The 26,150-nt window shown below is 44.1% G+C and overlaps 1 protein-coding gene across 1 annotated transcript in view; it reads left to right on the plus strand.

Annotated features, from left to right (window-relative positions):
• Positions 1–26,150, plus strand: part of SHC4 (SHC adaptor protein 4) — a 141,448-nt gene that overhangs the window by 88,331 nt on the left and 26,967 nt on the right. Inside the window, exons 7-8 of the mRNA XM_077472634.1 lie at positions 1,677–1,794; positions 21,180–21,342. Of these exons, the coding sequence (XP_077328760.1) occupies positions 1,677–1,794; positions 21,180–21,342 (281 nt within the window). The remainder of the gene's footprint in view (positions 1–1,676; positions 1,795–21,179; positions 21,343–26,150) is intronic.

Raw genomic sequence — 26,150 nt, forward strand, 5'->3', positions numbered from 1 at the left:
GGGCCCCCCTGCTGGTCAGGCCCGGTACAGCAGGGCCAGTTGTACTGGCCTATCAGCGGCCCTGCCTGAGTGTCCTGTCGATTGAAGCTTGTCATTCAAAGTTCAAAAAAAGAACACGAGCTTCCTCTGGGGCAGAGTCGTGCGTTTTTCATGCATTTGGGGGGAGCTCAATATAGGGATTCCCACTGCATCCTATGGGACCCTTTGAAACCTGAGCATTGTGTCACTTTAAGCTTGTGGCTCAAAGTTCAAAAAAGTACATGAGCTTCTTTGGGGCAGAGTTGTGCATTTCTGGTCCCTATAGACTTCAATGAGATCTTCTAAAAAAAATAGCATTTTGTGCCCATTTTTCGCTTACCGTCTTTTCATTGTCTAAAACAAAAATACTGAAACCTGAAAACACAGTAAAACACACGTATCAACACCCATAAAAAATGCTCCAGGAAACCTAGAAGGACATGAACTCAGCCTTACATAAGCTGAAAAGTGTGAGTTATGGGACCAGCTCTTTTATAAACTGGACTCATACTGCCATCTAATGGCCACTGACAGAACAGCTCCTCTGGAGGAAGTGACACATTGGGGGATATTTATGAAAGGCAAATCCACTTTGCACTACAAGTGCACTTTGAAGTGCAGTCGCTCTGAATCTAAGGGGTAGATATGAAATGAGGGGAAGCTCTGCTGATCTTATCATCCAATCATGTGCAAGCTAAAATACTGTTTTTTATTTTCCTTGCATATCCCCTTCAGATCCACAGCGACTTTACTTCCAAATGCACTTTCAGAGCAAAGTGGATTTTCCTTTAGTAAATAACCCCCGTTGTTTACATTTTCTTCCAAAGTACTACTGCAAATTCCAAAAGTCTGTATTGATATTGCTTATTATACCTAGAGATTTTTTTTTTTAAATATTGCATCTATTTTACATGTACATAAAAGGTTATAGTCCAAGCAGCATACTTGATGCTTTTGAACTAATTTATGATTAAAAAATATTGTTTCACTGCTAATAATGCCACTGACCGCTGCTATTTAAATACCATTTTTACTATTTTTAAAAGAAGTATTTTTTTCTTGTCTGAAGGACCTCTGCAAAGTCAGGACTGTTTTGCTTTGACAAGTGTTAGTGTTCTTTTTTTTTTTTTATGACACCTTTCAAAGAAAACAAATCCAAATGATATTTCAGAGCTTATTCCCACCACATGTCTTGCCATTCATTTTGCTGCATTTTCTATTGTTTTCCCTGGAATATGTTCACTCAAATATCCCTGCAATGAGGCCAGTTCTAATGCAGCCCCAAAAAAGAACATTTTAAGTATGCAAAATGTCAGTGCACATCAACACAATGCAAGGAATTTATTAAAAGTAGAGCAGACGGAATCAAGAGAGGTTGTGCATGGCAACCAATCAGCTTCTATCTTTTAGTTTCAAAGCTTAACTGAAAAAACTGAGGATGGAATCTGATTGGTTGCCATGCACAACTGCCCCAGATTATGTCTACTGTGAGGTAAAACGGGCATTCTGGCTCGAACAAACCCTCAACTTTTGTTAATATTACTTAATAACAATAATAATAAAATCTATTAATGTAAAATTTATAATTATGACTAATAATTTAAAGGATAATTGCTAGAATTTTAACTGGGGATGTTTTGGCTTGTTTTTTTTTCCAGCATGTCACATTTTAGAGTGCCCAAACAGCAAAGCCCAAGAAGTGATCAACACTATTGGACAAGCATTTGAACTGCGTTTTAAACAGTTTTTGAAAAGTCCATCCTTCAAAGATGAGAGGTGGGTCCTCCTTGTGATTATTACAGAGTGAGCTGATTGTCCTGTGAAACTTCATGTACATTTGTTCCATGTGAACAGGAATATTATTAGGGATTTTCTCTCCAGTTTGGGTGCTTTTCATTCATATAAAATAGAGTGAATTAAGAAAATACTGCATTATGGCCACTAGATGGACCTGAGGATCACAGTAAATAGATGTATATTTCCAATTGTTGTCAGTTCCATCTGCTGGCCATAATGTGGTATTTTCCTGATTCACTCTATTCTATATGAAAGAAAAGCATCCAACCTGGAAAGAAAATCACCTAATATTATTTGTTTTTGCAACCATTCACAGAGAAAAATTGTACAAGCAGTTTCAAAGGGCAAGTAACTAATATTTGTTTGGTGTTTATACTGTATTACAACTGTTTATATTGATTTATTTATTGGCATGATAATTTTGTTTAGTAAATTAAGAAACAAATCAAAAACTGCTTTTAATTATCTTTCCACATTAAACTGAAGAAAAATGAATTCTGTTTGATTGTTTCCTATGGCATACAACAATTGTTTGCCATGGCATACAATGAAAAACATTCTACCAGCACAGAAAATAGCAAAATAACATTTGTTTTTTGCCCTTTTGGCACAGAATGAATGTACAGACTGTAGTTACATGAATCATTATTCAGAATTTTTATAAATACACCTCTTAACTAGGTCAGGCATGTGTGTGGCATGTCTAAAGAATGAGCAGGTTAAGACAAGCTTACAGGGGAAAAACTGTGTGCAAGCCCTGAACTAGGAGGGAGGAGTGTGAAGAACCACTGGACTAGGAGGGGGAGTGTGAAGGACCCCTGGGCTAGGAGGGGGTAGTGCGAAGAACCCCTGAACTAGGAGGGGGGAGTGTGAAGAACCCCTGGGCTAGGTGGGGGAGTGTGAAGAACCCCTGGACGAGGAGGGGGAGTGTGAAGAACCCCTGGGCTAGGAGGGGAGGAAGGGGAAGTGTGAAGAACTCCTAGGCTAGGAGGGAGAAGTGTGAAGAACCCCTGGACTAGGAGGGGGAGTGTGAAGAACCCCTGAGCTAGGAGGAGGGAGTGTGAAGAACCCCTGAGCTAGGAGGGGGAGTGTGAAGAACCCCTGGGCTGGGAGGGGGAGTGTGAAGAACCCCTGGACTAGGAGGGGGAGTGTGAAGAACCCCTGGGCTAGGAGGGGGAGTGTGAAGAACCCCTGGGCTGGGAGGGGGAGTGTGAAGAACCCCTGGGCTAGGAGGGGGAGTGTGAAGAACCCCTGGACTAGGAGGGGGAGTGTGAAGAACCCCTGGGCTGGGAGGGGGAGTGTGAAGAACCCCTGGGCTAGGAGGGGGAGTGTGAAGAACCCCTGAGCTAGGAGGGGGAGTGTGAAGAACCCCTGAGCTAGGAGGGGGAGTGTGAAGAACCCCTGGAATATGAAGGGGTAGTGTGAAGAACCCCTGGACTAGGAGAGGGGTGTGGAGAATCCCTGGACTAGGAGAGGGGGTGTGGAGAATTCCTGGACTAGGAGAGGGGTATGGAAAATTCCTGGACTAGGAAGAGGGGAAATGCGGAGGATCCCTTAGACTAGGGGAAGGGGGTCGCAGAGAATCCCTAGACTGGAGGGGGGATCCCTTACCTTGGAGAAGGGGGATGGGGGTGGTGAAGAACCCCTGAACTGTAGGGGGTGAGGTGGGGGTTGCAGAATCCTCGGACTGGAGTGGAGGAGTGCGGAGAATCCCGGGACTGGAAAGGAAGGGGGTGGGAGGTAGAGAATCCCTGGACTAGGGGAGGTGTGTGTCAAAAATCCCTGGACTAGGAGAGGGGGTGTGGAGAATTCCTGGACTGGGGTGGGGGGAATATCAAAGTCCTGTCTAGAAAGCCAGGTTTTCAGCTGACCGTGCTCAGTTAGCTGGAGCAGAAGGTAGGGGAGACATTGGGGGTCTAATGGACCACTAATGTGTCCATAAAGGGTACCTGTCACCTGGCCCCCTTGTGATAACAAGAAAAAAAAACACATTTATAAGAGTTTTAGAAAATTGTAATAAAATGTAAAGAAATCAAATAAAAGCAACTCTGTCACCTTGTGCACAGTCACAAATGCAAACATGATGTATATAAAAGGTGATTGCGCCACACATGTTATATATCACCGAGGACATCAGAACGGGACCTATAATTATAGGGCCATCCTTTATCTTCTGAGCTGTAAAAGCATTTAAAATGTTGCCTACTGATAATTATGGGTACTGTAATTTTTCACTATTAAAAGAGGCCTGGCACATTTGGCATCTATTTACTCTACACTAAATTGTGTTTGTGTGCAATAAAATAAATTTTAGTGTATTATTCCCATAAATATAGATTTGATAAACAGTTTTGGAAACATCATGCAGCATAAAAAATTGCAACTACCATCTTTTTATTCTATAAGGACTCTGCATTCAGAAAACATATAGTGTTCTGGGAGTTTTATGTAATTTTATAGTCATAAATGCAAATTTTAACATGTGCGAAAATTAAAAAAATGCTCTAGAGCAGAAGTGGTTAATGTTAAAGAGCAAGTAAACCCTGATGGGTTTTACTTTCTTTATTTGCCCTTGCAAACTGAAAGCGTAATGTGCTAGTATGCATAGCACATTATGTGACACCTGCAAACGAAGCCCGTGACATCCCCACTGCTGGCCACATCCATGTTCGCCGCTCTTCCTTCTGGGGCCGGAGACTCAGGTATGCACGTGGGAGCCGCCAGTCATTGAACTCGCTTTTGAATAAGGTGCATGGGCCAGATGACATTAATTTTAACGAAACAAGACGGGCGGAGTCCAAGTCTGTGAGGTACCATGCACGGCATCCTGTATACTGGTCAATTTACTTCTAGGATGCCTTGGATCTATTAATGCTTGTTTTTACCGGATTTCTGTAAGTGTTTAGCACTGATTTCTTTTAATAAACTCTTAAGCAGTTTTGCACTATATGGCTGTTTTATCTTTCCTTCATGGGCCTTACTATGGAGTAAACTTTATCATCAGCCACGACTGTACCACCACCTGCAATATAATAGAGGATGCTGATTGAATCTTCTATACTTGCATATCACGCCTGACTAGACTTTTATATTTGGAATCTAGACCTCTGGTAAGGAGGCATTTTATATCAATATCAGTGGAGGTGTACTTGGGTGATCAAAACGCACATCAATTATACTCATTGTTACTGGATGTTCATCAAGGAATTCATCTGCACTATTTAGAATAGCACCAGTTGTTCACACTTTATGCACACCTGTTTATTCATTATCTATGTTTAGCACTTCGTCACAAAGACGTCATTGGAAGCGCCCGCTTCTGATGACATCTTTGCGAGGAAACGCGTAAGCCGGAGCTATTTGTGTCATTATGTCACATCCAGATTTCCTGTTTTTTGTATACAACACCTGTATTAGTTTGTAATCTTGTAAGTTTGTCTATTTACTTGCGCAATAAACAAGAGTTATATAGAGTTATGCTATGGGCTATATTATTGTCTTTTCATGAGTACACTGGGTGAAGGAGACTTAGAAGGCTGCCGTAAGGACCCCTTTTACAATCATCTGTTACTGTGGAGGCTAGTTATCCTTTGATGGATAGTGCCATCTGGTGAGTGTAGCATAAAAGGGGGGCACGAGTGTGACACGAAGATACTGCCTGATTGCATGCACTTCCTTTGCAGCACTTATTTCACTTTAATTTATCACTGGATTAATATTTCTGTTATCTGCTCATGGACTTTTATTTCAACTAACTTTTTATAAGGTTATCATGTTTATTCATTTATTACTGTAATACTTTGATTATTTTATTATTGCACCCCAGCACTTTATTTTATGGTTTATTCACATGTGCATTTGCTCTCTTGCATTTAGCACTTTTTGAATTAAGATATTGTTGCCTGTGTAGGTTGCTTATGCCTTTTTTTTTTGCATATATGATACAGAACTTATTGGACATATGAGAGCACATTTCACATTAGCAGTGCCAATCCCACCTACCCATTACTGCATGCTAATTAGGTTTATTTGAACTATAATCTAACTGAATCCATTTAGGACAAGGAGCATAGGATACAGGAAACGCCATAGATGTGCAAACAATGTGAATGTGTGTGTGTGTATATATATATATATATACACAATAGCTCACAAAAGTGAGTACACCCCTCACATGTTTGTAAATATTTTATTATATCTTTTCATGTGACAAGAATGAAGAAATTACACATTGCTACAATGTAAAGTAGTGAGTGTACAGCTTTCTCTGAAAAAATTTATTGTTGCTCAACATAAAGATGGCCTAGGCTAAAAGAAGATTGCCAAGACCCTAAAACTGAGCTGCAGCAGTTTATCAGGACAGGTTCCACTCAGAACAGGCCTCGCCATGGTCGACCAAAGAAGTTGAGTGCACGTGCTCAGCATCATATCCAGAGGTTGTCTTTGGGAAATAGATGTATGAGTGCTGAGAGCATTGCTGCAGAGATTGAAGGGGTGGGAGGTCAGCCTGTCAGTGCTCACACCATACATCAAATTGGTCTGCATGGCTGTCTTCCCAGAAGGAAGCCTCTTCTAATGATAATGCACAAGAAAGCCTGCTAACAGTTTGCTGAAGACAAGCAGACTAAGGACATGGATTACTGGAACCATATCCTGTGGTCTGATGAGACCAAGATAAACTTATTTGGTTCAGGTTGTGTCAAGCGTGTGTGGTGGCAACCAGGTGAGTACAAGTTAGGACAAGTTTGTCTTGCCTACAGTCAAGCATGGTGGTGGGAGTGGCATGGTCTGGGGCTGCATGAGTGCTGCCGGCACTGGGGAGCTACAGTTCACTGAGGGAACCATGAATGCCAACATGTACTGTGACATACTGGTACACACCTCCAAGACAACCACTGCCTTGCTAAAGAAGCTGAGGTTAAAGGTGATGGACTGGCCAAGCTTGTTTTCAGACCTAAACCCTATTAAGCATCTGTAGGGCATCCTCAAACGGAAGTTAGAGGAGCGCAAGGTCTCTAACATCCCCCAGCTCTGTGAACGTTACTGAGAGAAGGATGCTGGTGCTCGTGGCTGGTTCTAATTTATCGGGAGTAGTGACTGGGAAGTGGTGAGAGCTCATAACGCACGTTTTGGGTCCCGCTATATCCGCAGTGCAACACCCGTTCCTTTGGTAAAAGTTTGCTGTGATCCTTTTTTATTGATGCTGGCATTTTTTAGTCAACATGTGAGTTGATATATTGAAATGATGTGTGTGGTGTTTGAATACATTTTTTAAATGTTATCACGCTACGTGAAGCATTGTATTTTCACTTTTCTGTTTCAATATGTTTATTGAGAATTTTTGAATAAACAGTAATAAACAAAAGATTACAATCAACTCCTTGTGAGCCCTCGCAGGGGCCACTAATCGTGAATATAAATCCAAAGGGCTAACTATCACAATATATTTCTAATAAACTCAAGATAAGGAAGGGAGATGAGCAAGAGATGGAATCTAGACTGGTTCAGTGCCAAACAACTCGTTCCTTAATCATGTTCTGCGAGTAAGCCCTGTTCCTACTACCCCCGTCCATGGGAGGTAGCAGTTTTTATTAGCAATGGGAGAGATTACTGAGGAGAGAGAAGAGAGACAGGGAACAGAAGAAACAAGGGTAAGGAGAAAAAAAGGGGAAGGAAAGGAAGGGGGGAAAGCTCGGGCTCGGACGCCCTGCCAGGGGAATTCAGACCAAGCCCAGGCACGCCGCTTGGAGCGTGGGGAACTCATAAGAGATCCACGGCTCCCAGATCTTTAGAAATTTAGCATGAGAATCATGGACAATACTGGACATACGTTCCTGAAGTAACATAGCAGTCATGCGTGTCTTAACCCCTTGAAAATCTACCCGTTGTGACTTCCAGGCTTGGGCAATGGTCCGCTTGGCCGCTATAAACAGATAGGTAGCCAGCTTCTGTTGAGGGCCGCGCAGGCCAGGAACCGGGCAATGTATGAGAGCTAGCCTAGCGTCCCTTCGAATCGTTAGATGAAAGAGTGTCTGCAGTAAACCAAAGATCCTAGACCAGAACCCCACCAACCTTGGGCAAGCCCACCATGTGTGCATGACATCACCTCGCTGTCCACAGTTGCGGAAGCATCTGTCAGTACTCCCAGGGAATGCCCGAGCCGTGCGGGCAGGTACCCAATACCATCGGAACATTACTTTATATGCGGCCTCTAGGGTATTTGTGTTGAACGAGCATTTGGCGACCGTGTGCCAGGCTCTGTTCCAATCCTCCGGGTCTACTTGGGCCTGAAGGTCCTTTTCCCATTGAGTCATATAAGAGAGGGGTGCCGATGGCGGGTGACCATTCAGGGAGGCATAAATGGCCGAGATGAGGCCCGGGGACCCTGGGGAGTGATGGCATGTATGTTCAAAAAAAGTTTTTTGGAAGGGATAGGTGGACGTGCGGCGCAATGCTACAATCCAGTGCTTTAATTTGATAAAGTGATAATGCTCCGTGACCGGCGCCCCCTGCGCTTCCCTGATACTCTCCCAGGAGGGGAATGAACGTGAAGATAGAACATTTTGGACTTGTGGGTAGCCATGCGAAGACCACCAGGAGAATGCCTGGGGCTCCACCAGACCGGGAGGGAAAAGAGGGTTATGGGTGATGGGGAGTAGGGGTAGGAAGGGGGACATCAGATTGTTAACCGAGCGAACTGAGTCCCACACCTGCAAACCATGAAGCAGCATGGGGCTCAGAGAGGGAGGGCGTAGATTCCTGGGGAGCCAGAGGAGTGCCTGAAGTGAACACGGGTCAGAACCAGGTACCTCTAGGAGCACCCACAGAGGAACATCCGTGGTTGCATGAAGCATGGTCAATGGGGAGATCTGGGCCGCTATGTAGTATTTAGAGATATTGGGGACCCCCAGGCCTCCCCGGAGCCTATGGGTATAAAGGGTCGCTCTAGGTACCCTGGGGCGTTTGCGCGCCCATATAAATTGGAGGATCCTATTCTGCAGGAGTCGAAGGAAAAAAGCGGGTACCCGGACAGGCAAAGTGCGAAAATAATAAAGGACTTTGGGGAGTATCGTCATTTTTGCCGCCGAGATCCTCCCTACCCAGGAGAGTGAGGGAAATTGCCAGGCTTGCATAAGGGTGGACACCATGCGTAACAGGGGATAATAATTGGCAGAGAATAGGGAGGAGTAAACTGGAGTAAATTTGACACCTAAATAGTCAATCGAGTGAGATGCCCACCGATAAGGAAAATGGTCCTGAAGTCGCTGTACCAGTTCCAGAGGGAGGTTAACATTCAGCGCTGTGGTTTTGGAGGGGTTAATTTGAAGACCTGAGAAGGCTGAAAATTGATCTAATACAAGTTGCAGGTTGGGCAGGGAGATGAGCGGGTTTGAAATGGTCAAAAGGGCGTCGTCCGCAAATAGGTTCACTATGTATTGAGTGCCCGCGTAAGGAATTCCCGAGATATCACTATTGGCCCTGATCGCCGCCGCCAGCGGCTCCAATGACAGGATAAACAGTGCCGGGGACAGGGGGCAGCCCTGTCTAGTTCCCCGGAGTATCGGGAAAGGGTCAGAAAGGAAGCCCGCGTATTTTACTGACACTGACGGTGCGGAATAGAGGGCCTGGATCCATCGCAGGAAATGTGGAACAAATCCCCATTTGGTTAGAACAAAATAAAGGTAATCCCACGAGAGCGAATCAAACGCTTTATATATATCTAGGGAAAGCAAGAGTCCTGGTATTTTGCGCTGATTAAGTATATGGAGGAGATGGACCACCTTGCGGACATTATCCCCCGCCTGGCGACCGGGCACAAAGCCCACTTGATCCCTGTGAATGAGGGCCTGAAGATATCTGTTGACCCGCGTACTTAGGACCTTGCCCAGTACCTTCAGGTCAACATTCAACAGGGAGATGGGACGAAAGGACTGTGGGTCCGTGGCTTCCTCAGGCGACTTAGGGATCATAGAGATATGGGCTTTCAGCGAGTCCGGTGAGGGTCTCGCACCGTCCCGCCAGGCGTTGAAATAAGATGTGAGATGGGGCGTGAGCAGGGGTGCAAATGTCTTATATTATAGACCGGTAAAGCCGTCCGGACCCGGAGCCTTGGAAGGCTTAAGGGACTTTAGGGCTTGGGCGACCTCCATTTCCGTTATAGGAGCATTCAAATTATCTCGTGCCGCCAAAGACAATGTAGGAAGGTCAATCGATTGGAAGAATCTCTCAGCCTTGTCTCGGTCAAAGGCTGCCGGTCTATTATATAGGGATGAGAGGAAGGAGGCAAAGCCTGCTACTACTTTAGATGGATTTGACGTAAATCCCCCTCCCGTCACCTGTAGTCGAACCGGCCTGCCCGGACGTCCCACCGAATTAAGTTTCCTAGCCAACATAGGACCAGGTTTGTTCGAGCAACTATAAAACTTATACTTGGACCAACGCAGGGCCTTTTCCGCCTGAGCAGAGGCGAGCAAGTCCAACTCAGTGGCCAATTTGTCACGTGTCCGCCTATGGGTTACCGTAGGGTGCGCCTTCCATGTCGCGTCCGCCGCCTCTAACAAGGAGGTCAATTCCCGTATCCGCTGCTCCCTGGCCCGTTTTGCACAGGAAGCGATCTGGATCAAATGGCCCCTGACCGTCGCCTTGTGGGCTTCCCACAAGGCGACTGGAGAGTCGACTGAGCCTACATTTTCCGCTTGGATATGAGTTTCTATCTGGGAGGATGTAGCTTTCGTACTCAGGAGGGATTCGTTAATCCGCCAGAGGTAGGCCAGGCGGGAGAATCCCGCCAAAGTGATTCCAAAGATCAGGGGATCATGATCTGACCATGGAGAGGTGGCAATAGCGATCTTTTGTACCAAAGGCAGGGAGCTAAGTTGCAGAAACACGTGGTCTATCCTACAAAAACTCTGGTAGGGGTTAGAAAAAAAGGTAAAATCCTGAGACAATGGATGCTGCTCATGCCACACGTCCACCATGCCATAAGATTGGAAAAGATCATGCAATAGTTGTTCCTGAGAGGCATCACGGGACGGAGGCACTTCCCTGAGACTACGCCTGTCCAAAGAGGAGTTAAAAACAGAGTTGGAGTCTCCCATCATAATCAGAAGGCCTTTTTGGTGCCTGGTGATCACTTGGAGTAGGTGGGAGAAAAACTTCTGCTGAAATTAATTAGGAGCGTAGTATCCAACCAAAGTGACCTCCTGGTCCCACAGGGTGCCCTGCAGGATCAAATATCTACCCGTAGGGTCTGCTATTTCTTTAGAACAGATAAATTGGAGGTTACGCCGAAAGGCCATCAGCACCCCTCTTTGCTTCTCAGAGGCGGAGGCCGTAAAAAACATTGGATAATGGGGGGACAAATATTTGGGGGATGAGGATTGGGAAAACCTGGTCTCCTGCAGACACACCACATCAATAGATTGAGATTTTAAATGGCGGAAGACCTTCGATCTCTTATTGGGGGAATTGAACCCATGTATGTTCTGCGAGAATATTTTCAACACATTTTGAGCCACCTGGGGGGTAAAGGAAGGTACATATAATGATAACGCAGCCAGCAAGGTACGTACTTACCCTGATCCCATGGCGAGGCAGTCCGAGCTCGAGTAGGGGAGTGGGAGGGAGGAGAGCACAGAGGAGAAGAGGAAGAGAGAGAAGAGGAAACATTGAGTAGACATGTAACACACATAAACACCACAATGGGTGGGCATAGCATCCCGTTACCGGACACTAATAGAGGTGGCTGCACCACCAACCACAAGGCTAACAAATAGTAAAACATAACAACAGTAGGAACAATAATACTTCAATTTTGCTAGAGCATTACTACCTTATTACCCTATTACCGCCCCTGCACAGGGCTACGAAAACTAAACCAAAAACAGGTGAGACCAGCCAGGCCCATCTCGTAGAACCGCTACCGGGTGGCAGTGATTATAACTGGCCATGGGACTATAGGTTCTCCCCACCGGGCGCCACCCCGCAGGGAGCGCCCGAGGAGAGGACGCAACCATGGTCCCCAAACGTGACCCCCGCGTTGGTTCGCCGCCAGGCCCCCGGGAGTCAAAAAGAAGAAAAAAAAAAAAGTATAAGAGGGAGGGAGAGGCAGGGGAAGGGAGGGAGTTAAGTGGAGAGGAGGGAAAGGGGAGCAAGAGGGGAAGCAGGGAGGAGCAGGAAGGGGCAGGAAGGGGCAGGAAGGGGCAGGAAGGGGCAGGAAGGGGGGAAAATAGAGGAGCAGGGTAAGGGGAGTAGGGGAATTGAAAGGGAAACGGGAAGGGGCCATGGATAAGGGGAGGGGGAGGTGGGGACGAGGGGGGAGGAAGGGTAAAAATATACGAAATAAATGAAAGAAAAAAAAAAGGGGGAAGAAAAAAAAAAATGAAAAATGCTAAATTGAAGCCCCAGATGGTTCCTAGGGTCCAGAGGGCAACCTGCATACACAATAAGTAGACAATACATACAGTACTCCCGGAACCGGCCCCCCAGACTGCCCCTATCCCACCAGGACTATAGTCCCATTTCACTGACTTTTTCCTTTCTTTTCCTTCCCCTTCCCTCCCCTCCCTAAAAGGAAGAAGGAAAAATACAAAAAAAAAAAAAAATTTTTTAAATATAAATAACATAAAAATTTTGTCCTGATATAGGACCCTCAGGTTAGCTGAGTGGTCTGGGCAAAATTAGGCAGTCTAAGTAGGGTCGGATCACTGGCAGAAGCCCAAAGTCATAAAGGAAGGCGCATAGGGCCTCTGGGTTAAACAAAAAACCAAAGTAGAACCAACCAAAAATTTGGAAATAAGAACAAGGAGGGGGGGTGGAGGTATGAACAAGGAGCGCTTGGGCACATCATCCGGTAGAAAACAAAGTCCCGCACCAGGAAGAGACAAACAGTTTTCCAAAGGCCTGGAGAAGGCAACCAAGCAAACAGCAAAGAATCATGTACGGGCTCATCCGTGCAGTCATCATCCTGGATCTGAATAGGGGGATCGCACATGCTGCTGGGCATCAGGTGGGGGTCGTTTCCTGTTGCTGACCGGCTTCCATACACGGCCCAAGCGCCGAGAAGTGGGTTTAGGACCTGTAGCCCTCTCACGGATGCTGAGGTCATCCGGAGGGGGGAGCAAATGTAATGCCTTAAAAGTCGCTTGAGCTTCTTCCGCGTTGCGCACAGTGTAGCCCCGACCTTGGTAGCTGAAAGCGAGGCGGAAAGGAAAGCCCCATGTGTATTTAATGTGGCGTTCCACCAGAGCTGAAGTGTATGGCTTTAGTTGACGTCTCTTTTGCACCGTGGTGGGGGCCAGGTCAGTAAAGAGCTGGTATTTGTGACCTTGGAAGCGGAGATCAGGCTTGTCCCGTGCTGCTCTCAGGAGTGTTTCCTTCGTACGGTAGTACGTGAACTTGATGATAATGTATTTTCACTTTTCATACATGGATGAGCCTTGCCTAAACTGATTGAGAGATAGACCCAAGAGGTGTCTACACTGCTCTTTTGCCAAACACGAAAGTGGGAGGCAACATCAGTCGGTGAGTGCGTTTCTATTGGGCGAGGTGTCACGAACACATTGGTGTGGTGGAAGTCTGAAGGATTTTTTTGAAAACGGATTCCCTTCTGCGATTTTCAAGATTCTGTTCAATGGACTTTTAGTTCTTTTAATCACTGTATCACGGGGTGATAGATTGGATCATTTCACATTTTGCACATTTATTGTATTATGATCGCTACTTAAATTATCTTCTAATATTTTTGCAGTACACGATTAGGGGTATAATTTATTTGTTTAGACATCAGTTTCACTAAGGTAGCAGCTTTTTGTTTTGTTTTTTTATTTTCCATTTTCACTGATATTGATATACTCTCTGTATGTCTTTCAGTAAGATTGTTCACTGTTAGGGGTCACTGGTTATTGATTGGCGCAGTGGGGGCAGTGCATTTTTGGAGGGGTACACATTGCCAGCTGATTTGGACATATAAAAAGATTACAGCAATGTGATAGGTTGTGTAATCATAAAATGTCCATCCACAGATGGAAGCCTCCACAAGGGGATTAGAAGCAAACTCCTACAGTGTATAAAATTGAAGAGAGGTGCCTCTAAGGCCCCTTTCACACATGCGGACAGTATGTCCGTATTTCATCCATCCGTTTGCGGATGAAATACGGACATACATGCATTCCTATGGGATAGCGGGTGTCTGCGGATGAACATCCGCAGACACCCGCTACTGTCCGCCTCCGCTACTGTGCGATTCTGCAGACGGAGGAAAATCCTATTTTTCTATCCGTCTGCAGAGCGGATCTGATGAACACGGACAGATGGTCCGTGCTCATCCGATCCCCAGAGAGGAGAGCGGAGAGCTGACAGGGCGGTCCCTGCACAGTGTGCGGAGACCGCCCTGTCCGCCGCCGGCTCAGCGGGGACAACGGAGCGATCCCCGCTGAGCAATCATTACTGATCCGCCCCGTGTGAAAGGGGCCTAAGTGTTGCAATATGGTTACATTTAATGAAGATACAACATTAAGCAACTCACATCTAAGTGTGCACGAATCGGGGTAAAGCTGTCCACAATCCACATACACTGTCCTCTGCACCTCCGGCTCTCACCACTGTCATTCTGCAGTCGTGACCAGGAAGCCTACCCTGCAGTAGAGTGATCTGAAAGCGAGGCTTGAAGTGCTCATGGAAGGGATGACGTTGATGGTGGTGCGGAGGATGGTCTATATGGACAGATTTACTTTGGATGCCTGTATACTTAGATGTGCCTGTTTTAATGATCAACCACGTGAGTTGCTAAATGTTGTACCTTCAATAAATGTAACCACATTACTACACTTAAGCCCCATACACACGGTCGGACTTGTACAAACATTTCCGTGGACTTTTGTACAAAGTGTGTTGTCCACAAGTTTGTATTGCATACACACGGTCGGACTTTTTGACAACAAACACGAACGTGGTGACGTCACAACGTACGGACGCCACTTCAAAAGAGGACGTTCAATGACTCCAGCGCCACCTTTGGTCAACTTCTGTATTGTAGTCTGATCGTTTGCAATGGTTCTGAGCATGCGTGTTTGTACCTTGTACAAAAGTCCGATGCTTTTGCATACACACGGTCGGACTTTGCTCCATCGGACTTCTGTTGTCAAAAAGTTTGTCCGTTCGCAGAGCCAACAAAAGTCCGATGAAAACAGAAAAAGTTTGTCCGATGGAGCGTACACACAGTCGGATGTTGCTCCAAAACAGCTAATTTGCATGTTTGTTGTCAAAAAGTCCGACCGTGTGTACGGGCCTTAAGAGGCGCTTCTGTTCTGCTTTATGTTCAGTTGTGACATGACGCTACTTGTATATCAAATCAAAATTAATTTTAAAATGTTGCTTCTCTTGCAAAACTCTCTCTAAAGGCCCGTACACACGGTCGGACTTTTTGACAACAAACATGCAAATTAGCTGTTTTGGAGCAACATCCGACTGTGTGTACGCTCCATCGGACAAACTTTTTCTGTTTTCATCGGACTTTTGTTGGCTCTGCGAACGGACAAACTTTTTGACAACAGAAGTCCGATGGAGCAAAGTCCGACCGTGTGTATGCAAAAGCATCGGACTTTTGTACAAGGTACAAACACGCATGCTCAGAACCATTGCAAACGATCAGACTACAATACAGAAGTTGACCAAAGGTGGCGCTGGAGTCATTGAACGTCCTCTTTTGAAGTGGCGTCCGTACGTTGTGACGTCACCACGTTCGTGTTTGTTGTCAAAAAGTCCGACCGTGTGTATGCAATACAAACTTGTGGACAACACACTTTGTACAAAAGTCCACGGAAAAGTTTGTACAAGTCCGACCGTGTGTATGGGGCTTAAGCAAGCTACTCTCAAACCAAAGTTTTACTATATATAACTGCCGATATATGTTACACTTTGTTAATTGCCCTTAAAGGAGTAATGTCACCAAAATGTTTTATAATATATATATATATATATATATATATATATATATATATATATATATATATATATATATATATATAAAAATAAAACATTTTGGTGACATTACTCCTTTAAGAGCAATTAACAAAGCGTAACATATATCGGCAGTTATACAAATTGAAAACATCCACAAGTAAAGGGAAAGGAAATGCTTTTTCTCCCCTCGCGATTCAGGGGAATAAAATACAGACGTTTCCACTGAGTGCTTCATGGAGACATTTTAGAGCGCTTGCCAATAAAAATAAACCATGTTTTTACTTGATCATATGAAAAAAGACGTTATCTTCCTAGGAGAATAGTGAAGGAAACTGAGAAATCCTTGGAGGCTGCAGAATGTTGTAACGCAAGATAAGACGTTTTACATGAAAACTTCCAGATGTAGCAATTAACAAAAAATGACATTGACATCCTAACCTGGGCAGAAAATATGCAATAAAATAATATATGAAAGGGTTTGCGATGGAAAAGATACTGAGCCGCACGCCACCAATGGGGAAATCTTTAGATCAGGCATATTCCCCCCATAGTGATCACTCATGATGCTTCCCATGCCCCATTGAACAAAACCATCACCAAGTCAAACATATCAGTTATTATCCCCCCTCCCCCAACTTCCTTCACTTGCTGTTTTTCTGTCTCTGTTCTAGACATTTCACATATCTCTCACAGAAGACATCTAAAGTCTTAAATCTCTTGATTATCTTGTCTAGACTTTTTTTTTCTAATACAATTAAAGCCATTCTAGTGTATTTTTGTTATTTGTAACAATTTAACTGCTCACTGCCCAGCATACGTACGTATATGAACGTCCTGGTATCTTTTTTTAGAGCTGGCAATTGGCTTTCCTATAAAAGTGATCATATTTACATCGCTAAGAAGGAGCCCCCCTCCCGCTGCTGCCTGCCGCTGTTTCTGGGCTCTCTGGGTCCAACGGGTAGCTTGGAACCATGGTAAGCAGTTGGGTCATCTGCCCACAGAGGGGATGGAGGAACATCCTTTCCTCAATCTCCTCTATGATGAATGAAGCCGAAAGCACCATTCCAGGTCTTGTTCACACCTGAGCAATTTTCTGCTTAGAGCTCCAAGACACTCAACAAACTAAATCCCATTCATTTCAATGGCCCATGTGAATGTTTTGTTGAATCTAGGAAAAACTGTTGCTTAAAAAATGTACATGAGCTTCTTTTAGGCAGATTGGCCACATAGACTTCAATGGGAACGTCTGAAAAACGCTCAACTTGAGCATTTTGCAAGCATTTTACAAGCATTTTGTTGCATGTTTTCTGGCAAAAACAGCAGCTCTCCGCCCCTAATCTTCTCCCCTGGTGTTTTCTATTGGCTAAAATTAGAACACCTGAAGCTTGAATACACATGTAAAATGCTTGTGCTATGCTTCTTAAATTTTTGTAATATACTTGCAAAACTCTCAAATAAAAATTCCTGCGGCTTCATGCACACTGGATGTTTTTGGACGTTTTTACAGCTGCTGTTTTTGTCTTCAGATTTTTTTTTCTGCAGCCAATAAACTCCCCAGCATGTTATCTTATGTGTCCATGCACACATAGGCTGTTATCAACTGTTTTTGTTTGGGGTATTTTTTGGCTGTAAAAAAAACCCCCAAAACGAATGGATCCTGTAACAACGCTCTAACGTAATTAAAAAAAACATTTAAAAACGCAGATAAACACATACAAAAATGCGGCTCATCAACGTTTTTTTAACGTTTTTGATACCATTAAAAAAAAAACACAATTAAAAAAACGATATTGCAAAAACGCTCAAAAACTTTGAAAAACTCGCTGCAAATCTACTGGAGTTTTTATAACGTTATTATAATGTCCAGTGTGCATGAGGCCTAATATTCACTCTGCTTAGGTGTGAACAGAGCCTCAGATCTGTATTTGATCAGCTGCCTTGGAGGGCAGGGGAGACATCAGGGGTCCAATAGACCCCTGATGTTCCCATAAAAAGTACCTGTCACTGCCCAAAAGCTATCACAAGGGACTTGTTCACACCTTGTGATACCAATAAAGTTAAATGAAAAAAATAAAAAAAATGTAATTAAATAAAAATATTAGAAAACATTTTCGAAAGGCATCCCAGTCCACTTGTGCTCATGTGCAAATGCAAACGCACGTGGAGGTTGATTGCATGACAAATGTGGGGTATCACCACATACGTCAGAATGAGAGCAATAATTCCAGCATCATTGCTTACGTTTAATTAAGTGCCCACTTTCTTACTGGGCACTTAAACCCCCCTCCTGCCCAGACCAATTTTCAGCTTTCAGCGCTCTCACTTTGTGAACGACAATTGCGCGGTCATACAACACTGTACCCAAATGACATTTTTATCATTTTTTTCCCTACAAGCAGATTTCTTTTTGGTGGTATTCGATAACCTCTGGGTTTTTCATTTTTTTGTTAGAAAAATGTAAAAAAGCCCCAAAATTTAGAAAAAAAAATACAAAACAGTTTTATGCTTTGTTCTAAAATGTTGCAAACAGATAATTTTCCTCCTTCATTGATGTGTGCTGATGAGGCTGCATTGATGGGCATTGATAAGGTGGCACTGGTGGGCACTGAGAGGTGGCATTGATGGGTGGCACTGAAGGGCATTGATAGGCGGCACTGAAGGGCATTGATAGGTGGCACTGAAGGGCACTAATAGGTGGCAGTGATGGGCACTGATGGATGGCAGCGATGGGCACTGGTAGGTGACACTGATAGGAAGCACTGCTAGGTGGCACCAATGAGGCATTGATTGGCACCACTGGTGGGCATTGATAGGTGGCACTGATATACACTGGTGGGAACTGATATGCACTGTGGGCACTGGCAGGTGGCACTGGTGGGCACAGATGAGGTGGCTGTGCCTCTCCCTTTTTGGGATGGATGTCCCTTACACAGAAGCCGGTGTCAGCGTGAGGAGAAAAAAAAAACAATGACTGATCTTCTGTTTACATCACATGATCATCTGTCATTGGCTGACAGCTGATCGGGTGGTAAGGGACCAGGATCGGGCTCTTACTCCGATCTGTGATCATCTGAGGCTCACTGACTCGGTGATCACAGAGCGCGCTGCGCGTGCCTCTCAGTGGGCGTGCGGAGGGCGTGCAAAAGGGAGGACATCTATTGATGGCCTCCCAGCAATGTAGATCCGCAGTGTAGCCATCATTCGGCTATAGTGTAGAATTGAAGAGGTTAATAACCTGTAAAACGTTTTTAAGTGCCACCTATGGACAATTTTAGGTACTGTAGTTGTCGCCATTTCACAGGCATGCGTCATTTTAAATATTAAAAATTAGGCTTATTAAACTTTTCTCATATAAGAAGTTTGAGCACGTTTTTACACTCATAGCCACCGTTCTACCATTGAAAAATAATCTAGAGAATGAAATTATGAAGTAGATTTGTGGCTGTGAGGCAATACAAGTGTCTTTTTGGAGACGCATATGCATGAGGAGAAAAGGTCGTGGCTTAGAATACTGACTTAATGAATGAAAAAATAAATGTTCAAACAAGTTCACCCTCCATATTCTGTCACTGGAAATCGATCCAAGGATTGTGGTCCTTTTCTGGATGATGCGCGCGCTGAATGAAAACAATTAAAAGCATTATCTATATTACATCCAACCCTGCTGCTAACTGGAAGATGGAAACAAATGATCAGGACCACAGTGTCATGATGTATGCATATATCCGGGGTACAGTGGCTCCTGGGGTCCTGAAGGAAGTGAAGGAAAATCTCCCAAAATTGGGATTACAGATAGGCATACTATCTTGGCAAAAAAAGTTGAACTACATCTATCCTTACAATTTCACCTTGCAGTGGGACCCTGTACAGCAAGGGATAAATGCTTGTTTCATTAAGGCCAGCCTCCAAACTTTCTAAGCAAGGGGTCAATTTACTGTCTTTCAGGCTTTAGGGGGGTCGGACTGTGGCTAGTGGGTGTACAAAATGCCCCAGTATCAGTGCCCCATCATTGAGAGAAATGGTGCCCCATTGATGGTGTCAGTAGGTGAAACGGTGCCCCATCTTTGGTGTCAGTTGGTGGAATAGTGCCCAAAGGGCAAGACAAAAGCAAGCAAAGGGCCACATCTGTCTGCAGTTTGGAGACCACTGCCCTAGAAGAAACCCTTGAAATACTTTTCAGGTCTCAGCCCAGATAGCAAGGATAACTTGCCACAAATTTGTGGCAGTGTTGAATTGTAAGTCTGACTTGCTGCACATTTTCACTGGCAAGTTGTACACTTGCAGAGCACTTGAAGCACAAGTTCTAGTTAACAATTTTCCAATTTGTAGCAAATTCACGTGGCAATTCTCTAGCAAGAGCAAAGTTACAGTGGTGAGTCTACAGCAAGAGCTCTGCAAGTTTACAGCATGAAAATTCAGCCACAGTGACCCCTGTGGTGGGATGACTATTGCACAACATAACTGAACCAGAATTTGCAGCAGACTTGCAGAATGTTTGCAAAGAAAGTTGATCTGGAGTCATGCAATGCGGACTTGCTGCAATTGTGCAACAAACTTGTGAAGCCTGGCAAGTGCCCCTTACATTGGTGATAAGAAAGAAGAATTCAACATCTGTGAATGGGGGAGAGTTTTGCCGTGTACACATGGTCAGACACATGGCAGAAAAAGTCATACGGAATCATATCAGATATTCCGATCGTGTGTGGGCTTCAGCTGACTTTTTTTTTGAAAATTCTGACGGACCTAGAAATAGAACATGTTTTAAATCTTTCCCACGGAATCAATTCCAATTGGGAAAACCGTTCGTCTATATGCTGTTCCGACGGACCACAAACGACACAAGGGCAGCTATTGGCTACTGACTATTGAACTTCCTTTTTGTAGTCCCGTCGTACGTGTTGTACATCACCGCGTTCTAAACGATCTGACTTTGGTGTGATCGTGTGTAGGCAAGTCCGTTTCAGCAGAACTCCGTCAGAAAAACCGCCAGAGCAGCATTCTCTCCCCAGTTGTGGTCTGCGGACCCCATTTCACATCTATGATGCAGAGAACATATTGGATACATGCAACCTCAGGAGGACACTGTTAGTTTCCCTTCATTGTAAACCATAAGTGGAACATAGATGGCATTTACATCAGACATAATAATTTTTATCACGCAAGTCACTACAGAATTGGCAACCAGTCTAGAGCACAATGAGATTGTTTTACCTATAAAATATGCACACATTTAGGAAGAGTGAGGCTCTAATGTATTATATTATTAGAAGGGAATTGATGAAGATGTTATTTGTACTATTTTCATATATAATGTAGTTCCTGTGTTACACCGTCTATTGGTTTGATAAAGTTAGTAAGTTTTTACCAAGGATCTTCTTGAAATTGTCTTTCTTCCTGTTTAGTGAACTGTTAAGCCCTCATAACGTGGCAATAGAAGAAAAGGAAGGCCATGAATACTATAATGAGTTACCAGGAAAGGAGCCCCCTACTGGTGGGGTACTTGACAAAAAAATGAGAGTTGAAACAGGAGGATTCAGCCTTGACTGTGATAAGCAAAACCCTAAGGTAAACTCACACATTGATTTTACAATATCATTTTTTTAATGATTATAAGACTAAAAATAAACATTAAGCAAACATAAATATATATATATATATATATATATATATACACACACACACACAGTATATACAGTATATTGTACAGGATGTCAGGGTTGTGTCCTGGGTGGCAGCAGGTACATTTCCATGCTGTTTGAACTGTGGTCACTTTAACCACTTCAATACCGGGCACTTATACACCTTCCTGCCAATTTTCAGCTTTCAGCGCTGTCGCACTTTGATGACAAATGCGCGGTCATGCTACACTGTACCCAAACAAATTTTTTATTATTTTGTTCCCACAAATAGAGATTTCTTTTGGTGGTATTTGATCACCTCTTCGATTTTTATTTTTTGCGCAACAGATAAAAAAAAGAAAATTTGAAAAAAAAAAAGTATTTTTTTGTTTCTGCTAATTTTTTTTGTAAATAAGTAAATTTTCTTCTTCAATGATGGGCACTGATATGGCTGCACTGATGGGCACTGATAAGGCGGCACTGTTGGGCACTGATGATGGGCACTGATAGGAAGCACTGATGGGCACTGATAGGTGGCACTGATATGTTGCAGTGGTATGCGACACTGATGAGCACTCATAGGCTGCATTGATGGGCACTCATAGGTGGCACTGAAGGGTACTTATGGGTGGCACTGATGGGTACATATGGGTGGCACTGCTGGGCATCACTAATTTTTATTATGCCATAGAGGTGCCAGTCAGTGCCCATTTGTGGACACTGATTGGCGTATGTTGGGCATTGATTTTCACATGTGGATGGCCATGGGGGATGTACCTGGCCATCCACATGTTCGCTGGAGGCTCTTTACTGAGAATAGTGTAGCGGTGTGTCAGACTGACACAACGCACCACCGATCGCCGCGATGCATGCCCCCATGGGTGCGCGTCGGCGGTTATCCTGCAGGGCATCATATGATGCACAGTCAGGATAACTGAACCACTGCCCGGCCGTCATTCTGCTATAGGCCGGGCGGGAAGTGGTTGAAGTGGATGTAAACAATCACATATACCCAGTGAAGTGAACAGCCTCAGATGATACACAGAGATGAAACAAATCCTACTACATAGGCTTTACTTGTTAATGTGCAGTCTTCTCTTCCATACACCCCTTCAAAGTGCTGAAATCTGTCATCTTTCAGTAGCAGAGAGGAGGGGGGTGGAATGCTGCAGTTAAAGCTCTTGTACTGTACAGTGTGTTAAAGCTGATTGGAGGAAAGGGACACACCACCTTTCACACATGGCACAGAAACAAAGGAACATGCGGAACTGTGTTGTGAATAGACAAGATGTGTGCTGACCTCCCTCCCCATCACCATTTTTTTCTCTGGTGTCAGGACAACTTGCTGACTCATGCTGATAAAGGAATGGAGCACCAGAGAGATATGACACTTAGAGCTTTGGAGAGAGACAAGTAAACACTACAGATATATGTACTTAGGTCAGATTTTATGACTGAGGTTGCCAACTACTTTAAGGGGCATGACCTGATTGCAGTTTGAGTACTCAGGTGTTCTTACCCATGCAGGATGAGGGGCAGAGGCGGCTGGTGTTTTTTTTTGGGGGGGTGATCGTTTCCCGGTGGCACCTCAAACCCCCCAGCCCCCTGCGTGCTTGCTGTCTTACCCCATCTCCCGCTTCCTGATTGGCCGGGAGGAGGATCAGTGTTAAAATAGTGAATATTTATATGCTATTGTAACCTGGGTGGGCTCTGTTTGCATTCTCTGCGACCTTAGCTCACCCTATTTTAAAGCCTTTTGAAGCCTCTGGCTCCAATCGGTGCTTCAAAAAACGCTCCCCACCATTGGAATCCTTGGATCTGGTGTCCTGAAAGGGGCTGAATGCATGGATAGGGACGGCGGTGCCTGTGCACCCTTAATGGATGAGCCGACCCTGGTGAGGGGTTCTAGGGTAGTCCACTTGGAGAGGACTGATTTACAGTGCTCTGAGGTGTGCTAAGTCCTCATTTGGGACTTGCAATTCAGAGATCCGTAGAGACTTATGGGTGGGAAAGAACCTCCAAACTCTGAATATAGGGACCTTGGTCCTGAAGGGGTTAAAGAAAATGTTAACCCAACATTTCATATTCCTGATATGTGCCTGCTGTACCATGTACTTGTATGAACAGCACCTTGTTCTCTTTATATTGCTTCTTTTGTGTGAAATACCTGGGGAACCTTCCAGTCCCTCTGCTTTCCAATTGAAAACTGGCCACACTGGGCATGAGAGCACAGCATGGTCAGTTTTCTGGCTGTGCTTGAGCTCAGTCTGCTGTCCTCCAATATTCAGACTTGTGCTGATACGCCACCCCCCCCCCCCCCCCACACACACTGCCATTCACTGGAAAAATCATTGTCCTGCTGTTTCTCCTCCCCCAGCTCTCTGAGCTCCTTATACAACTGAGAACAGAGGGTATGTTGTTTTCTAAATAGTGCAGCGCTTTGTCTCATTAAATATGCATACAAAATTTATATTAAACATTTCATGATCAAAAAAATATTTTAAATTAAAAAATGAAAATGTAAAAAAATTGGGAAAAAATAATTTATTTATTTGTGTCAATGCTTCCAAAACAATCACGGCTGTGTGTGTTTGTCCTCAAAAAGACCAATATCCAGTGCACACCTCCACCAGCTAAAGTGCCTGCTCACCTCAAAGATGCATGTAAACACATAGACAAGTCACTCCTCGTGTCCACCACAATGGATCAACTTTACTCTCCAATGGTAATCCTGCAGTCCCCAGACTGCTCCTGTGTGGGTAATCAGCGTTTGTATTGCCGTCAGACAAATCTTCCTTCACTTTCTCATAAGTGCCCAATCACACTATTACTTCCGTAGGTTATAGACATGAAACAACAAACACAAGTGCCTCTCGGCATCTCACTGGCCTTCTACTGATTTTGGTCTAAAGCATATACATGTATATAAAATGCACTATTCATCTATCAAAAAGTATTTCCCAGTGCTAAAACTTTCATCCGGTTTTTAAATTGTTGCATTTGTAAATTTCAAAGGCCAATATAAAGGAATAGAAATGTAAAAAAAAAAGCACTTGTAACTAATAATTATTTTTGTATAATTCTCCTTTAACCACTTAAGCCCCGGACCATTTGGCTGGCCAAAGACCAGACCACTTTTTGCGATTCGGCACTGCGTCGCTTTAACTGACAATTGCGTGGTCGTGCGACGTGGCTCCCAAAAAAAAATGACGTCCCTTTTATCCCACAAATAGAGCTTTCTTTTGGTGGTATTTGATCACCTCTGTATTTTTTTGCGCTATAAACAAAAAAAATTATCAATTTTGAAAAAAATGCATTATTTTTTAACTTTTTGCTATAATAAATATCCCCCAAAAACTTATAAAAAAACTATTTTTTCTACATATTTTTGGTAAAAAATAAAAATAAAAATCGCAATAAGCGTATATTGATTGGTTTGCGCAAAAGTTATGACATTTACAAAATAGGGGATAGTTGTATGGCATTTTTATTTATGTTTATTTATTTTACTAGTAATGGCGCTGATCAGCTATTTTTATCTTTACTGCGACATTATTCTGGACACGTCGGACAATTTTGACACATTTTTGGGATCATTGGCATTAATACAGTGATCAGTGCGATTAAAATTGCATTGATTACTGTAAAAATGTTTACACACACAGCTCCTGGTTCTCCGTGTGTGCCCTAAGCGATCGCGGGAGCCCGGCGGCAATCGAGATTGCTAGGCATTCGCATTGGCTCAGGGAGCGAGCAGGGGGCGTGCGTGCGCCCCCTATATGCGGTTTATGCTACCGAATTAACATAACAGCAATTTGCACAGCCGTACAATGCTGCCACAGTACAACTGCAGCGGCTGGTCGACATGCAGTTAAGGGGGCGTGGCAGGGGTGTGTCCTATGCCTACATACTTTTGCTAATAGGTGTCCCTCATTCCCATCTCAAAAAGATGGGAGGCATGAAAGTAGGCGCTATTCTATAGCTCCCAACTATCCCTGATTTCGAGGGAACCTTTTATCCAATTTCTAATTTGCTGCGTTTGTGAATTTCAAAAGCCAGTATAAGGGAATAGTTGTGGTATAAAAAGGTTTAACTAATCATTTGTTGTATATTTCTCCTTTGAGGGGGCGTGGCAGGGGGTGTGTCCTATGTCTATAGAAGGAAAAAAAAACATAGACAACAATAATAGATTTGGGTGGACCAGTCTGAAAAGCAGCAATAAATGTGAGATCTAGCACAAACCTAATAGGAAGGAGAATAGGCGTTAGTTACAGTCCATAAATCCAAATGTAGGGAATAACAGTTCCAATGTTTGTATGTGGTTGAAGCAGGGCCAGATTAAGAACTTCGTGTACCTGGTGCTGAAGATTTTTGTGGGGCCTTTTATAAACAATAAATAAATAAAAATGCAAACTATTTTTGTTATAACAAATTAAATTAGAGAGAGAGAGGGAGAAAGGGGATGAAAGAGGTGTGAGGGGTAAGGGAGGGAGGATGAGAGAGAGAGGATGCACATGAGCATGTGTGGGAATGACATGAAAGCAGCCTGGCCAAGGCAAGTGTCCGAAGGCACAGAACCCAGAAGGAAGAGCGGGTGAAGATGGAAGTGCTCGGGCCCCGCCAGATTGATCACAGCACAGCCCTGGAGGGCTCAGTCTGACAGGTAAGTGTACCCTAATGTGCTAATATGCTGGGCATAATTGTACATTGTGGCATAACCTACCCCAGGACCTCTAAAAAGTAGTAATGTTAGAA

The sequence above is a fragment of the Lithobates pipiens genome, unplaced genomic scaffold (assembly GCF_037356315.1).
Source record: "Lithobates pipiens isolate NorthernLeopardFrog02 unplaced genomic scaffold, aLitPip1_a1.2 Scaffold_8, whole genome shotgun sequence".
Taxonomy (NCBI): Eukaryota; Metazoa; Chordata; class Amphibia; order Anura; family Ranidae; genus Lithobates; species Lithobates pipiens.